Source organism: Acipenser ruthenus, chromosome 16, assembly GCF_902713425.1.
Source record: "Acipenser ruthenus chromosome 16, fAciRut3.2 maternal haplotype, whole genome shotgun sequence".
Taxonomy (NCBI): Eukaryota; Metazoa; Chordata; class Actinopteri; order Acipenseriformes; family Acipenseridae; genus Acipenser; species Acipenser ruthenus.
In genome coordinates, this window is record NC_081204.1 from 7,155,549 (window position 1) to 7,178,842 (window position 23,294).

The 23,294-nt window shown below is 35.8% G+C and overlaps 2 protein-coding genes across 14 annotated transcripts in view; one reads left to right on the plus strand and one right to left on the minus strand.

Annotated features, from left to right (window-relative positions):
- Positions 1-4,113, minus strand: part of LOC117412532 (FERM domain-containing protein 4B-like) — a 56,796-nt gene extending 52,683 nt beyond the window's left edge. The window contains exon 1 of the mRNA XM_034020988.3: positions 3,766-4,113. The gene's annotated coding sequence lies outside the window, so the exon portion shown is untranslated. The remainder of the gene's footprint in view (positions 1-3,765) is intronic.
- An 11,538-nt stretch (positions 4,114-15,651) lies between these two features.
- The window catches only part of LOC117412385 (microphthalmia-associated transcription factor), a 43,621-nt gene continuing 35,978 nt past the window's right edge, over positions 15,652-23,294 (plus strand). For 12 of the 13 annotated variants that reach the window (XM_034020737.3, XM_034020739.3, XM_034020746.3 and 9 more), the window contains exon 1: positions 15,652-15,859. In XM_034020737.3, the coding sequence (XP_033876628.2) occupies positions 15,756-15,859 (104 nt within the window). In that variant the 5' untranslated portion in view covers positions 15,652-15,755. The remainder of the gene's footprint in view (positions 15,860-23,294) is intronic. The other variant, XM_034020742.3, reaches the window with a different exon arrangement.

Consider the following 23,294-nt stretch of genomic DNA (forward strand, 5'->3'; position numbering starts at 1 on the left):
TTATGATCGCAGGGGAGTTGAGACAGGATGCGAGTGCTCGTCTTCGTCTCCCCCGAGTTAGTGCGGGGGTTGCAGCGGTGAGCCGGGTTGAATAATTGGGCACTCCAAAACTGGGAGCAAATCAGAAGTAAAATAATTGTGAATTCCAAATTTTAAAATAAATAAATCATGGTCCAGGCAGAGCTTGCTACCTATGATGAAATGTTTCTTTTGTTCATTACACTGTTCCAATGAATGCAGTTGGTATCATCTTTAAAAACTTAAATTATTGATATTCACCACTTGGATAGCTGTCAGACAAAATTGCTAAAAATGATACAACACCTACCTGACTATCCAGGCACTCGGTCACTTTTAATAAATGACATTATATGCTATTATAACAAAGAAACAGTTATGTTTTCTGATCACTTTGATAAACATGCAAGCCAGCAAATGCAAATTCATGATGACCCACATGTTATCTCAGAAAAACAAGAGTACTGTAGTGTGTCTATACTAATATTAACTCAACAGCAGACATTGCCAATTGACGTTACTAAAATGATTAATAATACAATCAAACCCCAGCCATAACCCTAAGCCTAACAAAAAACGCACACTGGGGGTCTCGTCTCAATGGTCTCCAGCAAACAAAAGTGAGTGTTGTGATTGTGTTCAAAATAATCAGTTTCTAGCATTGTTAAAAAAGTGTGTGAAATTGATAATAAACAAAAAAGGTGACTCATTTTGACTGACCTTTTACAAAATGTACTTAGCATTATGAATAAAATACCACATAAACAAGCACCATGAACTGATTTGAAGAAAAGAAAAATATATATTTAACCAGCATTGTTGCTCTTTCTCTTCAACAGGTTACTGTTCGCGATGACTCGGTTTAGAATGGTATATTGCACTGATAAAGCCATAAATGTACCTTGATTGGCAACAGACTTGTATTTACGCTGGCTGCATAACAGCGATGGAATCTTCTGTGACAGTTAAGAGCTTTAATGAACTGGAATAGCTGACCCCATTCAAAAGCAACTGAACATCCGAGACTGAACACAACACAATTCATGGATTTCTGTTGTCCCTTTTGTTCTAGTGTAAGTTGTGTGGCCTCTTTTAGAGCAGTCATTCAGGGCTAGAACTCTCTGTACTATTGCATGTTCCATTTTGAAGTCCTGGGGGGTTGTTGATTATTTATAATACACTTTATTTATAGGTTTGAAAAACAAAAGTGAAGCCACTGGCCGTGTGATTTGAAGCATTTGTCAAGCCCAATAAGGTCTGTCCTAAAAAAAAAAGGTTCTTTCCTGGAAGAATTTGTGGCTCTAGTTGAATATTTAATAGCATGTTAACCATTTGATTTAGATGGATAGTATAATATATACTATTTTCCAGCCTCATCTATAATTTACTATGGATTTACTATGGCCAAATGAACCAAATTCAACAAATGGACATTTATAACTGTGACTCCCAGTATTTTTTTCTTATACAACTAATTTTTGTTATGTATAATTCCAGATCAGTCATTTAGAGTGCAATGCCCGATCGTGTTTCTAAATGGCGGAAATATAAACAACACCAGGCTTATTTTTTTCTCTCTCTGTTTTATCCCAATAGAAGTTTTGCGGTCATTTGGCAGAGACACTTCAGACAGTTGTTTGTTTTTCACAGGAAGCAGGAAGTTAAGTGTTTGACGTAAGATTTAATATCCAGTGCTGATTGTTTGTCGCTGTTTTCTTTCTCTAAACCATTCACAAATGAATATGCCTGCCACCTGCGATTAAAGGGCATTGAACAAGTGTAAACATGCCCTGAGTTTGCAGCAGCACTGGTAAACAAATAGCTGTTCCATTGTTGTCACGTAGCAGCCAACTCAAAGCCATGATCAAAGACAGTGTGACCAGTACTATTATTGTTTTCAAGCACTGTTGCCATTTTATTATAGTGCATTTGCATTGCTTGCATTTTTAAAGAACTCACTAGTTTGTTTAAATTCTCAATTGGTATGCATCTTTTAGGTTGCTTTAATTACATAATAGCTTTTTTTGTTGTTGTTCATATATCTTGCCTTTCTGTGGGTGATTTAGTTCTGCTTTCTGAATACAAATACAGGTTAATATATAACTGTATCCACAGTTGGAAAAGGTTATGGATTCAATACTGTAACTACTGTTAAATACTATAAATATTCATTGGATTCAGGTTTATATTGTAGCTTTTTTGGATGTTATCAACTTCACAACCAAGTTTGTAATATACAATACTACAAAGTACAACAAAGCTTAAATCAATATCTTTGACAAGCGTACAGACGCAAAACAGTAAATATATCCTGAGGCCTTTGGTAGTGAAAGCTCTAATATTATACAGGGCCATACACAGCACACCGTTGAATACAAATGTAACACTTATTACATTGGATAAGTCATCAATATCAAAATACAAGCCCGTGACTTTTTAATGATCAAATGTCTGCGTATTAGGATAGAACCATTACTATAAAAATCATAGGCTTGCCATTAGTCTGATATTGATGACTTATCAGTATGACAAATGCACCAATTTAATGGAATGACCCAGCAGCAAAAACACAATAGGTGTGTCTATGAAAGTACTGAAGTTGAACCTTTCTTTCGCTTAAGATACACTTCTCCTGTTCTTTATTGTCCATAATGTAACTACTTATTTAATGTTGTCTTATTTTTTCCAATATTATTTTCAATACATCCACATTAATTTCACGCTTAAAACCTGCTGAACCAATTAAAAGGACATTTGAAAACATGATCTGATGTATTTTACTTTACCATACCACGCTCAATCTATACCTACAATAATAGGTCAATCAGCTGAAAAGCCTTCATTTATGCACTAGAGCAGTTTTTTTAATAAGTAATGACAGTTCAGTGTCCAGGGGATTCACATCTCTGCCCAAACTGTACAGCAATAGACTATTAATGAGACTTAACTCCCTTGTCTTTTATTAATAAAGACACAGGTGTAGACCTGGAGAGCAATGCAGTTGCCAGGAACTCTTGTTCAAGGTACATGCTAGGAGAAGAAGAAGAAGAAGAAGAAGAAGAAGAAGAAGAAGAAGAAGAAAATGTACTTTATGTTTTACTATATATATATATATATATATATATATATATATATATATATAATGCAAAGTGGGAAGTGTGTGGCAAATCAAAGCCATGACACATGGCACTGCAGTGCATGCGAGGTAACTATGTTACTGTGTCATTCATACTAAGCCTTACTTAACTTGACATCTTTGGCAGAAGGTCTGGCACATTGTAGTGCATGCTGCACAAGCAATGCCTTTTCTTACAGGAATGCTTATACAATGCTCCACCCAGAATACGACACCTTACTTCGATCCAATACATTCATACATACAGTATGTTTTTGCAAAGTCCCGAGATAAATAATAGGTATTATAACTGTTCAGATATTAGCGTGGGTCAGACTTCGCCTCGTTTAATGTCAAATATTTTTCTTTCTGCATGTGCAACACGATAACTGCATGCAATGGATCGACTTAATACTGTATTTCAATATCTAACATTGTGAGTAATGAAATCTAACGATTTCAGGTTACACTATAGCAATAGCAAAATACAAGAATCGGCTCTTAAGTTATCGTTACAGCACATAACAAATTACGAAGCTTCTTTGAACTAAATCCATGAGGACACTAAATGTGTTTGAACATTGTGCATTTTACCACCACCAAGAGCACAATATTATAAAACAGCAGCTCACCTTTGTTTTCTATTGTCTGTTTCTTTCGTTTCAGCTCCCGTCTGCCTTATTGGATCTCCAGCAGGTCTTCCGTAAAGCCTATTAAATCCTTCTCGCCTTCCCCCCCCCAGCCGAGCCTCCACAGAATAGGAGGCTACAACACAGACCAGTATGTTTGTCTGCTATTGTCAGGAAGCTGCCTCCGCATATCCTGGCCGTTCACACTTCCATACATCACACCACGCCTTCGCCTCTGTTCTTCCCTTGCAGCTACTACTAAGCCCTTTAATTTCCCTCTGCAGCTGCCGCTGCCAATGTGACATTACTACTGTACTGCCCCCTTCGCCCGTGCCAAAGCACTGCCTTGCTTGAACAGTGGTAGATGGAACGTAACGACGTGGTGCCTGGCGGTGGTAAACCGCTCCCACTAAACCTTTGAACATTCAGTACATGAGCCTATGTGAAGTATAAAAGGAAAAAGGAAACAGGGAGTCCACTACTGCCTCGTGCTGCACTAATTGGCATAATCTACAACAGAGATGCTAAAGACTTGGTTTAAGAAACACACTGACAGTAATATACTACTCACAATGGCTCCATTAATATGACACTGAAAAGACGTGTATTTCCACACATTAAATTGACAGTTCCAGTAAACGATTATTCGTGTAAATTGATGAATGTTCCATTAACAAATGCTAAATATAGGACTGGCATTTATTATAAGGGTCAGAGGGGAAAATAATTGTATAGGCATAGTTTGCATCTGATTATGGAGACCCAGTATGAGTCTATCAAAGCTAAACCATCTTTCGTATAAAATACGTTTAAAGATTGTTAACAAAATTAATCAAAATGGCAATTACTAACACCTAGTTGCTGAAGATCAATATTACTGAATGAAACTAAACCTGTGGTTATTATGTTATTATGGAAAATTAGAAGCAATATATATATATATATATATATATATATATATATATATATATATATATATATATATATATATATATATATATATATACAGTATATTAAATAGGAAAATTATCTTAATAAGAAGTATGTAGTATCTAGAATGTAATTTCCTCTATACAGTGTTTATCGTTTTACAGTACTAATGAAAAATGAAAAAAATAATGATAAAAAATATATATATATATCCTCTCTCAAACACCACTGATAAAACACTGGTCTACTCCCACCAGTACAACTCCTGAAATAACCTGCACACAGCAGGCAGGGAAATGCTGCAGCTGTGCATGATCTCTATTACACTGCACAGGATACCACATGCTACACTTGACCCAAGAATGAATGTATTAGAAAGTCTTCTGGCATACATTGGTAATGGTAATGGACCACTATTTGTATGTATGATATTTATTCATGAGTTATGTGCTACCATTTGTAAAATATAAATATGGCTGTAATGGAAGTCAGGTTTCCCCTTTCCTTTCAAATAACATCAATAATTAAATACATTTCTACATAAAATAAATAAATACATTTATTGAACGTTTAGATATTGAACCACAAATAGGTCCACATTAAATATTTTGCATTTTTCTGTCTTGAAAATAATAGCTTTTTACAAAAATGATAATACTTTAACATGGCATCATGTTCCTCAGTGTGTATTTGATGTGTACACAAAACACAATGTTTGTTAAACCTCTTTGGGTTTTAATATCCCTGCACCTTTATGTTTAAATTACTGTAAAGCCACAATCTCCCCCAGCATCATGGTCTTAAAGGTATGGTTCACTGTTCCAGTATACATTGCCTCTTCAAACATGGCAGCTCTAATAAATCAATTTCTGGAAACTGTCAGGGGAAAGGAAGGGTGGGTCTCACTGTTGCCGAAGAACTTAACAATGGAATAAGGTTTGTGGCTAAAGCAGTTCAATAGGATACTGCACAGGTTCTAGGATATAAGAATAGAATTTGAAAGAAAAACATGTGTTTAAACCCCTCAAAAGGTCTAAAAGAAACAAGGCCCTTGTTAGAGCTTAACAAGCTGTTAGCGGACCACTGGTGCCAAAGACTACTTCAAAGCCTTAAATATCTTGCCCAAGGGAATCGCTGTTCCCAACAGCAACCCCCCTCAGACCCCCACCCCTGTATTTCTGTCACCGTCTAAGAAAGAATATCTCATTAGGCTATTCCATAGCAGACAGTGTAATCAGGGCCTGTGTACTATTTTGCCTGAGGTTAACGAAAACCCAATATAAAACTATTTTGATCTCACAATTGTCTTCTGTATTTTTAGCCAGTTGTTTGTTTGTGGGGTTTTTTTAATGGTATGTTGTGTTTAAATGGGTTTAAACAGTATAACGTTTTAAAATAAAATATGCTATAGGTGTCGTGTAGGGCTTGCAGGTTGTTTAAGTGCATTCACAAGTTGTCTAGATTTGAAAAAAATATATTCTGATTTAAAGCCTGTGGACTAAAGTTGACATAAATCCAGTCCCAACAGGCTGTGTCACTATGCAGTTCCCAATGGGAAAAACAGACAGTATTTGCCTCTGGTTAGGTCCCTACATCTAAAAGCATACTGAGAGCTTTAACAGATGGGATCCTAGTTATTTGTGACATAGATCCATCCAGAACGTGGGGATCTGCAATATGACTTGCAACCAGAATTATAAGAAATACAAGTTTAGATCAATAACCAAAACCAGTAACATACTGAATGGCTCATTTGAAGGTCACAAAAAAGGCTTATGTATTAAGAGGTTAAGAGATTGAAAATGCATTTAGTAGCTTGTATTTGAGAAAGAGGCGTATGTATCAGCATGGAGTATATTCTGATTCTGAGATTTATTCCTAGACTAAATTAGGTGTTAATTGCAGACAGGCAATATAAACAAAAAAAATATATAATTAAAACAAGGAATCCATTGATGTTATTTTTGGTTATTTGCAATTTGTTATGGGTTTTTCTTAACGACATGAGTACTTGTACTGGGTAATGCCTTTACTGTGTTTGATATATTTCTGTAAACAAAAACAGCACACAATTGCACGGCAACAACAACAAAACAAATACAAAAATAAGAAAGGAGGCGAGGTATCAAGGACACCTTGAGAAGCAAGAGCTGTCCTGATTACAAAAATAAATACATAAATACATAAAAACAGTACTCACTTATTCAGGAAAGGAATACTCCAGAGAACTAATTAATTCTGTTGAGATAATTGTAATAGATACGGTACATCCACACATTTTGAAGTAAGCGTAGATTATTCTGGTAATTTTTGGCAATTTCAAGCACTGATAGTTCAGTGTTAAATTAATTACATAAAATATGATATCTGTGTTATTTATTTTGTAGCCTCTTTCATATTGGCTACTAAAAGAAAATGTGTTTTAAATCAAAGTTGCAGCTGAAATTTTAAACTCAAAAGATGCCAATTCAGACAAAAACGTTCTGTTAAACGGTTAAAAACCGAAACAACGTATAAAAGATATTTTGAAGCAGAATGGCTTTGTATCCTTCTTTCTTTTTTATAATCATTATAGAGTGTATCAATAAATTCACAATCTCCTAAACAAAGTGCTTCGCTGAATTATAAAACATGGTGTATGGACACTGAGGTTAACTGATAAAGATCCGTAGCATGATTTATTACTGCCACTGGCATGCAACCCTTGGGGCAAGAGCTAGCAATATAATAACAAATGTTGCCCCGTGGAATATAGAGAATTGGTTCACTCATAAACTGATCATAAAATACATAAAAGGCATTTATCCTATATTCTTTGGGGGTATGTCTGTACCATGCTATTTTAAATAGACCAGTTGAAAAAATCTATGAACTAAAGAAATAATAATAGTTTGTGACTTGAAAAAAACCAGTAAGAAACTAATATGGCACAGATTTATAGAGCCTATAAAATGTATTACATAGTTAATAATTGAAGTGCATTTAGAGCTCACTAAAACATAATCCTTTTCCATTGCCCATGCTAGTAAAAATGTATCACTCCATAGAAACCCAATATAAATGACGGGTATGCAAATATATTATTTTCTAAGATGATAGAGAAAGTTCTAAACAGTAGTACAGTAACCGCGTTTAAAAAGGTTTTAATAAATTTGGGATTTAAAAACCTACATTGGGGTATTGTGGTCCCGCACTAAAAACACCACTGCTTGCTTCAGTTAAGCCAGGAATGGATAAAAATGGACTTTAAATAATTGCAGACAAGACTTCCATAAAACAATGGTGATTTTATGGGGAATCAATAAATTTGAATAAAGCATTAAGTAACTAAGATGTTTTTTTCCATCCCCTCACAGTAGAAGATATTTTTAATTGCCACAATAAATGGTTTCTTTCAGAGGAATGATTTATGTGGAAGCGCTGGTTATAGTTCTGTATGACAATGTGTTGTCCCTCTGAATGCAGCTGTGTTTCAAGCTATAAACTATAAGATTATTGGCAGCTTTTGCAACATTGAAATGCAATGGAACACAAACAATCTTCCCATAACACTAAGGAGCCCATCGACCCACAGAGCTGTAAAAGCAGTCTCGTTCTTGACAGCTTGAATTATGTTAAAGGTACACTGTAAGTGAACACTGTAATGCTTAAAGTAGTGCTAACCAAGGGCTTAAAATCCATTTTCATCCTATTAGTCCAAGCAATTTAACCTCACCTTTCTTCGTTAAATACCTTTTGTATTTTTTGCTTGTTAGTTTATGCTTTGGGATCTGCAGATTTTTTAAAGACAATGCTATAGATGAAAACAGCTTCCTGGTACCTAATCACATCCTGTGTTGTAGTTCAAATTCATTCTAATGGAGCTGCAATCAGATCATGTGACCTACAGCAAAGGTACCAGGATGCAGCGGTTTATTGTAACCATTGAGTGCTGTTCGGGCAGCATGTGGAGGGGCTCCTCCCTAGTTTATCAAGCTAATCTATTAATTAACCTACCTATCAATGCTTATGAAAACACATAAATGAATGTACATTTATATGCATTAATATTTTCCATAATATTACAAAATACCGCTCAAGATGTACTGATTCCTGTCACTAAATTCATTTCTTAGAATTCCACAATTAGTTACATACAATACTACTGTATTTGTTTTCCTATCACCTACGTTCTATTTGTTTCCAATAAACCCACTTGTTTTTATTCTTAAAAGTTGAATGTTATAAGTGATAGTAGGTGCCTAAAAATACTCAATGCATAATACAGTGTGGTCTTGGCCTGGGTTTAGCTCGGTAGGATTTAAACCAACACAAATTGGATTATGAGCCTTTGTAAATTAATGGGCCTATTTTAAGATTTTCAACCTCTATAGACATGTGAAGGAAAACACCTATACAGTTCAAAATGATTGAGCTTTAAGGGCTGAAACAATTGGTAAAATGTAATTCTTTATAGTTTCTGTACAGACATTGAGCTGTACTTACATAGACTGTTTTTTGAGCAATGTATGTGTAGATTGATCGCTCTTAAGAGCTCAGTGAAATGCTTCCATAAGTACAGCATAGGTAGTAGTATTACCCTAATACTTACACTTGATGAAAGCCAGGAATCAATATGAGAATACCTTGCTTTCATCGGCTTTGAAGAGAACCCCAAATGTACTACCAGTACTTGTACTTGAGCTCAGCAATTGCATTTTAAATCCCATTTAAAATACAATATGATTTTTCTTGCCTTTGATGGACAGCAGTACATTTTGAATGTACGCTTCAATCAAGAAGGTAGATAGAATTTTCTCATAAATCAGCTTTGCATATTAGAAAAGAAATACATTTTTTTTTTATGAATGACCTTCTTAAAAGAGAGGCACGTCATTATTTCCCAAACAACACATTATTATTTCAGATTCATGTAATCTGGCTTCTGAATCACCAAAACACGTATACTGCTATCTTTTCAGGAAACAACAAAGAACATTTTTGCCTTTGATTTACAAAAATACACTTTTCTGACATCAAATAATTATTTCAGGACACCAGTATCGAATATGTATTACAGTAATATCTTTTTCCTTTCTTATAAATCTTAGGCCTGTACCAGTAGCAATCATGCTGATACTGGAAAGTCAAATATGAATGTAGTGGTAGAATGGTTTCTATGGTTTTGGCTTAGATTATTTATATTAAATTACACATTAGCCATGAACATACCTGAGAATTTGCATAGCGTCCATTGTCATTGAATATTTATAGTATTAAAATGTCAGTGAAAAACACCAGAAACTGATTGTGAGATATTAGTTTGTATTTTGTTTGACAGTTACTTTGCGGTGGTAACTGGTACCAACATAGAACGCTGTTTAAAATAAATCACCCAGAAAGACGGAGGTAATATTTTCAATTAAAGTTCAACTGAAAGGTCAATCTGTCCTATAGTCAGTTGTTTAAGAGAGAGGATAGTTGCTATGTTTTGTATACATTATGTGCTTGTAACTTATTTAGTATCTGTATCAAGCATCACTATCCTCTCAATTATTCATTATTCTGGCCCATACCCACACAAAAATACAAACACAGTACATTTTGGGTTTCATTAATCAGGGTTTGAAAATGTAATGCAGTCATTTTGAATACATCATACTGTAATCCAGGATTTCAGGTTTCAAGTGTTGAACTGAGTGGCAGCTGTTTATATGGAAATATATTTTCTTGGTAGATATGCAGAGCACCAAATCCTATCATTCTTCTGCACCTCAGGAGGTTCTAGTGAAATGGTACTGTAATATATCTAGTTGATAAACTGTGCACTCCCCTCCTGTCTTCCCCAGGGGTTCCTGGCTCCTCACTGCAGGGCGCCAGCAATCTCCAATGCTCTAGTTTACAAAAATCAGAGCGTGTCTGTGTTCCACAATTTCATTATGGAGATTTCTGTCACACCTGCAAACATCCAACACCTCTTAATGAACTCGTCTCTATAAAATGGGATTTTGTCACGAAGATCAGTGGCTTCATCTTCTGAGAGCATTCATTTAATTAATATTCCTGGGTGTTAGACAGATAGGGCCATTCTAGCCATTTTGTAATAAATTCCATTGTATTTGATTAATTTAGTATATAACAACGGAATCCTGGTTACAATCAAAATATCTCCGTTTTTATTTCCGCTGAAGTCCTTTGCTTTGGAATATATAATTCTAATTTTGCTAATTTAAATTTTTCACATGCTTGAAAATATGAACATTATAACTTTAGGTAAAATGTTTGTAACCGTAGCTTTAATTACATTATACACAAATGTGCAATGTCCAGTTGCAGACAGGATTGTATACTACAGATGGAAGCAACGGCAGCCCCAGGCTGATACTGGAACAAGATAAGATTGTGTTTTATAGACTAGTTTCATGTTGCAGATGTAAAGATGTGGAGGAGTCAAGGATCATTCTAAAGCCTCCTGGATAAAATTTTTCCATATGAATTAAAGCACCCCCCACCCAACCCTGGGTCATTTCCAAACCCGTCTTCACTAACAAATCTGAAAATGAGATGCTGAACCTCAGTATATCTACTGTTAAATATCCTGTGTAATCTACAGGCAGAACCAGATGTCATATGTTTGGCCTTATCTGCGTCATTTCATTCAGTTGCCACACATCATTTATTAATGTCTTTTGATAAACAATTAAAATGTGACTACAATTGTGTAATGGGTTTTACCATACACAAACAACTATGCTGATCCATCAGTAAATACATTACAAACTGCAACTGAAATTAGGTGTTCATGAATGCAGCTGTTGGTCATATATACATGCCACATAGATCCTTAGCTGTTTGAATGATGTCGCACACAGATTAGAACCAGCAATCAATCAATACATTTCCGGGAGAACACTGTATACTGTGGTAATTAGCTAACACTAGTTATAATAGTTAAATAAAAACAAAATAAATGTGCTTCCTCAATGTATCTTTGTTTCCTCAATGTATCTACTTTGTTTTGAATGATGTCTCTACAATGTGTTTCCATATTGAATGGGGTTGACATAAGTGTTATCCATGGCCTTCAGGCTTTGAGCTGTTGAGGCAGCGACACCGTTATGTAAAACAAGACCAGGTGGCTTTACTTGATTAACAAGCAAATAAACATTATTGCTTACATTTGAACTGATTTGGGTGTAAAACTTGTTGTGACTGGTACTGTTGAAACAACAGCTTGCAAGGGCTAGTCGGTTACTGTTCTGACATCCTCATTCTTGGAATAACTATAGTACTCCATGAACCTCCAGCATTAATCGTACTGTGTTCTAGACACCCATCCCCTGACTTCTAAATGTGTCATCTATTCTTGCTCTCTTTGCTGAGCTTAAAATAGTGACTGGGGATCACATTACTAACACGACTGGAAATATTTAAATCAAATCTCCTAACCAATGTCTTTCAGTATTGGGACATAGTGAGGTTCCAACCTTGATTCAGGTCTCTGTTTTCAATTGCAACCCCTGTTCATTAAAGGCATATCTGAATTGGTTATATCCCTTTTAAGATCATTTATATATATCTCCAGTTTCACAGAGGGGATGTCCCTGCATGACAACACGAATTAGCACTTTGTGCAGTAGTGTTGCAGGTATGGCCTGGTTTGTATGGGTATGTTGGCTGAACTCATGTCGCTCTGCTGAGGCTGGGCATGCCAGAGAAGAGCTGTGCCACATAGATGGGATAGTGTGATGACACTTGCACCACCGCTGCTTCTACACCTGTACATAAACATAGACTCCCGTTTGCATCTAGTTACAGTAACTGGTAAAGTCACACTCTCAGATGCCATTGTAACTATTTTGGTGCAGAGCAACAACTAAGGTTTTTTTTTTTTTTTTTTTTTTTTTTAAATCCAGAGAAATGGATTAAAACATTAGTAAATGGAGAAATATACACTATCTTAGAACACGTAGCTTTTTAAAGTGCACAATTCAATTTGATACCAGTATAAGTGCTTGGGAGAAATAAAACAAACCAACTCAGAGTAAGGAAAACTTTCTTTAACGTCTGTTTTCTGTACTGTATGCAGATTCAATGCAAACTCATGCTGTTCATCACCAACATCTATTTCTGTCCCATCGTATTCTGTATTTTCACCCTTCGTATTGCGGTTCAAGTAATTTGATTAATAGTGATATATTGGATGACAATTTCTTTCTTTTTTTTTGGATTGGTTTCTAATTTATAAAAACAAAAACAATTTGGGTCAATGACATTGCAAATTATTTCAAGGATAACAGAAATGGTTGGGCAGTCCAATTACTATTTTCCTGGACTAGAGTGCCACCTGCTGGGAACAAAAGGGAATGTTACAATCCAAAAGTCAGCTCATTTGACAAGAAAGACCTGTTTTGCAATTTACTAAACATTATATATATTCTGTGAACTGCCTACTTACAGTGAGTACAGTTTATTTAAACTTCTGAGTAAATATTGATTTTACAAGCTTGTAAAAGCGGCAGTGTTCCACGGTTTCTGTTCCAAATCATTGTACCATTTTACAGCTGCCTTTTGTGAGAAACGTAGATATAAAACTTTTCTTTTTAACACTGTATAAGGCACAACACCTTTAGGTTTAGTTTTCAAGTAACTTGTAACTGCTGAAAACTAGTAAACCTGGATCTAGGTGTAAAGAGCTAAGAAAGAAAATGACACATATATTGGCTATCCTATGTATTGTAAAAAGACTCTACATACATGACGTTACTATACACCTGTAGTCTAATATTACCGGTGACATCTGAGTATCTATCATTTTGTGTTTCAGTCATCACTCTGGTGTCTTTTTACAACTCAGACGTTTCAAGCACCTGTGACCTCAATGTAACTAAGAATCATTTTGTTTAACCTCCAAGTACATCTGGTGTATACCAGAGTCTAACAATTAACTTAACTCCTTGCACAATTCTGCCCCTAGTGGATGTAAAAAAAAATACCACAATTGTTCTGAGCAGTGTTTCTATACCCACAAAAGGCAGAATGTTGCACGAGGGAATGGTTATTGGTTACACTTTGGTGTACCAGGTGTACTTAGGGGTTAGACATGATATTGAGAGCTATATTGAGGCACAAGGGTGCTTCAAACTGCTGATGTGATGACTGAAACTTAAAATGATACAACATGAATCACAACAAGAAGATTAATACGCAATATTTTTGCAATATGCCTGCCTTCTCAGGGGCAACCCTGTCAATGGGATGTTGGGTCAGAAGATTTAACATACTGTCAACTGAATGGAGGTTAATGGTTTAATTCAATTTATTTATGTATTTTATTTTTTGGGGGTCTGAACTTTGATCACAACAAAAGCTTTAAGTTTATATTGGAAAAAAAAAAAAATCCAAAAAATAACAAATATGTTCTGCATTCCAACTTTCCCTTCTGACATGAAGCCCCAAGACATGGCATTTCCTGCTTCACATTTCACAGTTCCACACATTGTCCATTGACATGTCTTACTCTGGAAAGTGCTTTGTACATTACACGCTGAATGCCTTTTTCATGTGGGTCGTTACATGTATCTTTACAATTTTTACAACTGACGTAAGTCAGTCTTCTGGGCATCATACTTGCTATGAAATTAGATTCTAGCAGTCTTGATCAACCATGGATTTGTGTTAACAGGCCTTGATCTTTGGTTAGAAAAAAAGTCAGGAACACATCAATGTAGTTCACTATGATGGAAGGTGCTGTAACAAAAATATCCTTAAAGAACTAAGATTTTTACAATCATACAGTTTCCTTCCCAATTCCTGCTGAAAAGTCCAGCAACTTTTGTCAGCTCAGTTGATCAACAAAGTTGGCTAAAAGTTTTGCATCACTTTTAATTTTAAGATTGAGACATTATTATAACTATAAGTATACAGAAACAACACATTGTAATTCAATATTAACGTAACAGTATTCAGCTGGTTTCATTCGACTTTATGAAGCAAAATGTGTTCATTCTATAGGGTGATGCAAAACTTTTGGCAACAGCTGTACACCGTTTTTTTTTTTTTTTTTTTACAGGATACCAAAGTGTAATTTTATAGTGTTGTTTAAGCAATTGGAAACCAGCAATCTTGTCAATCTTAAAACCAGTGATAGTCACTGAATTTCGTAACGATTCCCTCTTCATTGTTTGAGTTGGAGTCTACCGCTCTCTTGATGTGCCACATAATTGAAACCAAAAAAATTATGGAGATGTGGTATTGATACCAGAACTGTACAAACAGCACTATTTTATACAGTGCACATGCTAAATTGTGATTGCCATTTCTAATCTTAGCCCATATCCCACTGGCGTACGTGCATGTACTGTACCAAATTCTGATGTTTAAATTGTAATACAAGATAATGGTGAATAGTCATAACGGCACCACAATGATCATACTGTGGAAGAGATACTGCGCATGGCTAGTGCAGTAATGCACATTGAACAGTTTTTGTAATAATCAGTTTTCTATTCTAGATTGCTTACTATATTACAGTTTATCTTAACAGTTTATACATTTACACGTTTTGTCTTAAAGCATTACTTGCCAATTTACCAGATCTGGAGTGTTTTCTCATTTAATATAAAGTACAATCAGTGTTCTTAGGTTGTGCCCCCTATAAACCTCTTGACTACTATAAACAATTACACAGCAGTTTCCATTTACCGAACACTTCTGCCAAAACTAACCGTGGTGCCAAGGAATGAAAAGGGTGACATTCCATTGGTGACTGCAGCCAATGAAAAGCTGCTAACATTAACATTGTATCAAAACACCAAGCCTGACACACGCTGGCGAATGGCAATGCCCCGGAGCAATCTGGGATTTGTAGTTTTTAAATCCATCTCATTCCCTTTGAAAGCCTTTCTTGAAATGTTTGGGAAAACTACAACTCCTACAAACTCTAGCGCCATCTACGCGTAGATGGGAGGAGGACAGGAGTTTCGGAGCCACTGCGGCTGGTACTGGGTGTTTGACAGTAGGAACGTTGTTACATTTTGTTTTATTGTTTGTATTTGTATAATTTGACACTGACAGCGGAAAGAATGCAATCTGAATCGGGGATAGTACCCGATTTTGAAGTCGGCGAGGAATTCCATGAAGAACCTAAAACGTATTACGAGCTGAAAAGCCAGCCCTTGAAAAACAGGTTAGTGCGTAATGTAATGTAATGACACTGTAAGTTAACTGTAAACTGCTGTTTAGGGAATACTGTCTGGACAGAAAACTTAACATGAAACACAACCGTTAAAAAAATAAAAAATAAATAAATATTACTACAGTTACTTATTTATTAGATATTTTATTTTCCTCCCCAAGGATGATAATATTAAAAAGTACTGTAGCTACGCATGTCATCATATTATCTCTCACTGTGTATTCATTTTATGGGAGGGATTTGTTTGCAGATGGTTGTCTTTTGCACGGATAATACTAGTTTTTCTTTGGGGTGTTGTCATGTCTATGTAAAGCTGTGTGTCAATATTTTTAATGGACAGTGCATTATTTTCAGGACATACACCTGCATAGCCTTCAGTAGTTGAATTAATAATACTGTAAGCCTGTATGTAACTGTAGGAAGACAGGTAAACACCCATGTTCATAGAAACATGTGTGATTACACATTCAATGTGAGGAATCATGTTAACACCTGCAATGTAGATTAATTACCACTGGTTTTGTGATGTCATAACCAACAGTCTGCCTCCTGAGGAAACAGCCCCTATGCCTTTCAGTTTAATCAATATCATCTTGGATTTCTTTGTTTTCACCTGGATTCTAAACATGATCTTTGAAAAATTGAGAATATGTTCTGTATTAATTCATTTTCATTTTTACCATGAAAGGTAGCCAATTATAATTTGGAGAAGGATCCAGAATTTGGATTGTTGTATTTTTGGATGAGACGGAAGCAGCCTTGACCATACAATGCATTTAAAGTACTGAGACATTATAAAGTCGTAGATTATGGCTGTTTCACTTCCATTATTTTATGTGAACAGCAGAGATGGCTGTGAATATTGCATCATCTTGCTTTTCCAGTAATTACTAACATATACTATTTGTGTTAAAAAAAAAAGGTTACATTGTTACAAAGAAATGTCCTTGTTGATTGGGTCTGACATCATACAGCATTTACTAGCAAATGCATTGTACACATTGGCAATTTTTTTATTCAATAGAAAGTAACAACTGGGATACCATATTTTGGATAATCTTTGTTAAGAATGACTTAACGATGTAAAAAGAATGCAACATTTGTTGTCATCACAGTTAATGTACACCCAAAGTTTAGCATCACCTAGAATTAAGCCATAACGGAAGCCGTAATAGTAGTACAGTATTTTATGTTAGATTTCAAAATGTCATATTTTTCATTTTTAGTCTGTTTTTCATTATGTGGAAAACTACAAAGCGGTATGTAATTCAGTATGTTAATGTAACATTATTCAGCAGGTTTCATTCGACTTTATGAAGCAAAATGAGTTAATTGCATAGGGTGATGCCCTTTTGGTCATAGCTGTATTGCTCTGTTATTTGTGCTCTGTTGTGACTGCTGATTTAGCTCAGACTGGGACAGGTGCAGCATTAACCCCTTGTTGCAACTAAAGCATATTCCCATCCTAGCTAAACAATATTAAGCCAGCTGACTCAGGTAACCTTTTAGCCCTTCAGTGAGAAGAATGGCCGCTGACTGTGAGTACCAAGCTTACTTATTGCATTGACTGTGCATAAATGGCAGTGCTGGGATAGTGCCTGTCACAGAGGGCTTACACAGAGCAGCATGCTAATACTGTATCTTGAAACTATATCAATGCATCAGGAGGGTTTACTTTATGTACATGCAGCTGCCTGAAATTCGTTCGACATCCAATACTCATAAATGTATAAATGTGTCATACAGTACCCTTTTGCTGTATTCTCTCTTACCAGCAAATCAGAAGAGCTCTGCAGGATAAAAGGGGAACAGAAAAGAGGTTTGATGTGCTAACTGTACATTTAGAAACAGTTTGAATCTCTAAAAACACAAAGTCTATACAAAATTAAATTATGGTAAAGTGAAACTTTGCATAAAGTGTTTATTTTTTGTCCTTTACATTGATAAAATGGCCTCGGTCTGTCCTGTTAGCTTTATCATAGTATTCCATGGAAGAGGCATGTGACCTAGATAGCAGCTGTACAGACTCCCACTTTTATGAATAGGATATTGTATCTGTCTCCCGACTTTATGGTGCATATACAGCTTGCATGTGCTGCTAGCAGTTTAACAATTTCTTGAACTGTATGGCAACTCCTTCTTATGGTAGACATGAGCGGTTATTTTCTGTTTAATGTGTGTGTTTCATTTCTGTTTGACTTCTTAAAAACAAAAAGAGAAACCAGAAGCACGTATGACCGAAAGCTTGTAACCTAATTCATAATTCTAAATCAATTTCTTCATTAGTAAATTTCATTACTCTGTTACTAAGTTAAAAACTGAATGGTGTTTTTGTGTGAGCATACCTTTTGAACTACGGCCACCAGATTCTTAGGAAACTAAGGGAGATTAATTTACTTTTTTTCTGGTTCCAGTCCAAAACCATCTAAAAGAAGTGTCACTACCAAAATCATAACAGTGTGACAACAGTATAGAGGCCATATTTTGATTTAAATTTTAGACTAGTTTCTATGGTAATGTAAAAACATGCAGCATCTTGAAGGAGTCAAATTAATAAGAGAAGAAATGTCATAGAGATTGATTTCACTAAATTTAGGTTTGATTTCTGTAAACAGGACAATTCTTCAAATACACAGAAAACAGAAACATTGACCTTAGCACAAAAAATTATGTAATTATTTGAAAATAAGATTTAAAAGTGTACTATTATACAGGTTAGAACATAAGAATATAAGAACAAATACGAGCAAGAGGAGGCTTTTCTGGCCTTTCGAGTAGCTGGTTGATCTCAAACCTTTGTCAGGTCGGTTCTTAAAGGATCACAATGATTCAGTATCCATACCCTCAGCACTCTGTGGAAATGTCTGTCCTCAGTCTGTCTCCACTTGATTTCCAACTGCGTCTTCTGGCCCTGGTTTCTGTGCTGCACTTCCAAGTACTGAGTGGTGTTAACTTTGTCAGCTTCTTAAAGACTTCAATCAACATTTTTAGCAGTGCCTAATCCACCTACAGTACACATCTTCATAATCACCTTCCATGTTCTCTGCTGTTTTGCAATGCGGCTGTCAATATCTGCTTACAGTTTTTAATCAAGTTACAAGATGCCTTTAACTGTCAGCAGGCCCTTGTTTTGCACTAATAACACTTAAAACAGCTTTGTTTTGTCCTCATGCCACCCTGCTCCTTATACAGTAGACGCTTTCCTTAGACATCTTCCTTATTCAATGCAGGTTTTTGTACAGGTGCATGGCATGGTTGCTTAGCAACGGACACAGACTTATGGTGACTTGAAAGTACATTGATAGCTGGCTCAGTATTAATTATGAAGGGGACCAAATGTATGCCTCATATTTGGGCAGATATTTAGGTTTGTTCAAATTTGCTAGGACGTTTTTAAGAATAATTTAATTGCAATCTCTCAATCTGCCTTTATTGTATTCCATAGATATTGGCATATTTCCACTTTTTAAATTTATTTTTCAGTAAAGAATACATAGTAAACAATTAACATGTAAAAGTGAATGTGTTATACAGTTGAGTTCACAGCTAATGGTTACAGTGGTAATTTAACTTGTGTGAATACGCTTTGGTGGTAAACTTTTGGCCATTGTAGTTGACGATTGAATTAAATGACAAAAATGCACTTTTCGATGTTTGGTTTCATAAACATGATAAGAAGGCTTTCATTTAGTTCAATTGACTAAAGCTCTTGTGCATCCTGAATTTAAGGTTATGAAAAAATTATATTGTTGTGTTTTTCAACAAAGAGACATTAGACTACCTACCATTTAGCTTATGTGGTTGAAAACACATCATATTCCATATATTAAAATGGTGTATTATGAGGCTGGATTTTAAACACAATATTTTGAGGGTGTTGATTCATTGTGAGACAGCACTAAATGTGTATTACAGGATAGCATATTTCAAACCCATTGATATCGCAATTGCAATTTAAAATGACATTGCAAATCAGACTTACTGTAAAGAAACATAAAAACAAGAACTGGTGGAAGCAATGGGATCTTTTCATGACCCTCCCCTGACCTTTAAATGTTGTTCAAAAGTTAATGTGTGAATTATATTTTAGATAGTCACCATTACACTTTTGGATGTAGAGTACGTACAGAACATAATATCAAACGTTTAGCATAAAAAGGTTCATATTTGTAAGGATCTTGTACATTAATATACATTTCTTTTTCTTTTTCTTTTTTTTATAAATTTAGTCATTGCCAATTAGTTATTATTATTTTCTTCCCAATTTGAAATGCCCAATTATTTTTAGGCTCAGCTCACCGCTACCACCTCTGCGCTGACTCGGGAGGGGCGAAGATGAACACACGCTGTCCTCCGAAGCGTGTGCCGTCAGCCGCCCGCTTCTTTACACTCTGCAGACTCACCGTGCAGCCGCCTCAGAGCTACAGCGTCGGAGGACAACGCAGCTCTGGGCAGCTTACAGGCAAGCCCGCAGGCGCCCAGACAGACTACAGGGGTCGCTGGTGCGCGGTGAGCCGAGGACACCCTGGCTGACCTAACCCTCCCTCCCCCCGGGTGACGCTTGGCCAATTGAGCGCCGCCCCCTGGGAGCTCCTGTCCACGGTCGGCTGTGGAATAGCCTGGACTCGAACCGGCGAGGTCCAGGCTATAGAGTGCATCCTGCACTCTAGTGAGTGCTTTTAATGGATGCGCCACTCGGGAGCCCCAATATACATTTCTTTATTTTACTAGTCAAAGTTGTCTATTGTATAACAGCCACTCAAGACTTAGATTCTGGTATACTAAACAAACTTGTTAAATTTACAGATGAAACAAAAATAGGAGGAGTGGCAAACACTGATACAGCAGCAAAGGTCATACAAAATCTGGACAGCATTCAGAACTGGGCAGACACATGGCAAATGACATTTAATAGAGACAAGTTTAAGGTACTGCATGCAGGCAATAAAAAGTGTTGAATTTAAATCAAGGGAAGTAATGTTAACTTCACAATGTATTAGAAAGACCTCATCTAGAATATTGTGTTCAGTTCTGGTCACCTTACTATAAAAAGAGTATTGCTGCTCTAGAAAGAGTGCAAAGAAGAGCGACCAGAATTATTCATGATCATATTAAATGCTTCCAGAATATTCTGCACATACTTAATAAAAATGTATACAACATGTTTAGAAAATGCACTGAAACTGTTAAATCTCAGTTGACAAAACATAGCTGGGATTACATGCCAAGCCATTTTGAGGTTTTCCACTGGACATGCAGTATGCAGTAATACATGCAACTACTGTATACCTTTTCAATCTGTTGTTAGTGTATTTTGGGCCTGTTCATATTTCGTGTTTTATATAAACACATGTCTAAGTTACACACAACTTCTGGATTTTAGTAAGTTGTTCACAAAGTTACCTTCCAAGAACAAAATTAATTCCAAACAGTGTGTTCTACTGTGGCAGGGCAATGTAGTCCAATCAGCATTTGTGTTCTTCTCTTGCACATTGTTTCCTTTAGTCTGTGCATTTAGAAAATGTGATGGTAGGCAGGCTGCTTACGAAGCATTTTCTGTATTCAAAACTTCTGGAAGAATAACTGAAGTTTCAATAAATATTTGTCAAAAATATATACTTTCTAGACAGTATATCAATCTATTATGGTACAGTACAATACAGTATCTACCAAAGCCATTTATCTTATACTGTATAAATAATGTAAACCAGTTTTCCAGCATTTTACTATGTAAACATATACAAATCCCTAGTGTATTAGTGTCTGTAAAATACCATTTAACATGTTAGCATTAAAGCTCCAAATAAATCTCTATGGGCTTAGGTCCTACCCAGAGGAAAGTCCATTAAAAACCATGCTGCTCTGCTTGTTCCCTGATGACACTTGACACTTGATTGTGTGATAGCAGTATGTTTCCTGCTGTTCATGAATGACACAGAAAAAGGTGGTCTTTATTCTTTATCCTGACCAAGTTAAAGTCAAAAGCAGAGCTGGGAGGGACACCTGAGAGACAGAAGGGATTCATCGTTCAGAAAAAAAGGCAGTCACTTTAAGGTTGGGAATACCAAGTTGGCTATCAAGCCAGCAAGGTATAATTCAGCAATTGGGCAGGTTGAGCGTGTGAGCAAATAACTGACACAAACTTGTTTCTTCTCGAAAAGAAAGCACCGTAAAAGCAAAACTTGCCCAGCCGTATTATTTTCATACCTGAGATCTGATCAAATGTTATTTGTCTTCCCTGTATACCTTTCAACAAAACCATTATATTTAAAATGAGTACAGCGGCATACATGTGTTATATTGTAAGTTTAAATACACTACTGTTTGGTTGCAGATAATACAGACAGTATATATGCATGCAGCAGTAAACAGTATATTTTCAAGGTTAAGGGGGGTAGATACCATACAAAGACCTTTACATTTCAATAGGGTCTTTGTTGAAGTGACCTTAACATTTGAATATTCTACAACTGAAAAATGTTTGTGTAGTTTAAATAATAGTCATGCTTCAAGGCATGGATTCATTTATTAATAACAAGACTCAATCATGGCAGTACAAAGCTCAGTTGAAGTTTGAACTCCAGCAGACACTTCGCTGAAGCCCAAGCCTCGGGAGTAGCCTGACAACATCACTAATCACTATATTGCATCAGTGAGCTGTGTGCCAAGAAGATCACAGAGTTTGTCTTAAGAAATGCCACCCTTGTTCTTTGCTTCCACAGCTGGGAGACAATTCCTTGGGAATAAGGGATGAGCAAGGGAAGCAGTGGATGGGGTTGTAGCATAAGCAGCCTGAAAAAGAGAAACTGTGAAGCTCCTGTGTTTTCAATGTACCATTCCTTAGTGAAATAGTTATCCGATACTATCCGATAACCCCTTTAGAACCATGCAGACAAACGTTAAGTGACAACTACAGTGCACGATTGATTATTATAGAGATTTTATAAAAACTGCTTTGATCTCCGTGGTATCAAATGAGCATGTAGTTTTCAGGTTTGATTTTAGACTCGGGAGTGAAAAATCGAATTTTAATTTATAACACACAAGTTAGTCTTTAACACACTGGTGTTAAATGTGCTGAGGCACTGTGTTCTCAGTTCATTTTTGTATATTCTTACAGTTTTTTTTTTTTAAACAATAGCTAATACTGATGAGTCCAGTAACCAACAGCTCTCCTAAATAATATTTGTCATTCAAGTAAAAGCAGTTGTTTCATAATTTGAAACGATTACACTCTTTGAGCTGTGTTTAGCTTTTATTTGTATTCATTATAATTTTTTAACTCCTATATTTTGTTAAAGTGAACAAATAACAAATGACTAATCAAATGAGTTGGGGATGGAATAATGCTCTTACATTATGTAATGCAAGTAAGTTAAATCTTTCATGTAAATTTAAAATTCAAGGTATAAAACAGAAAGATATT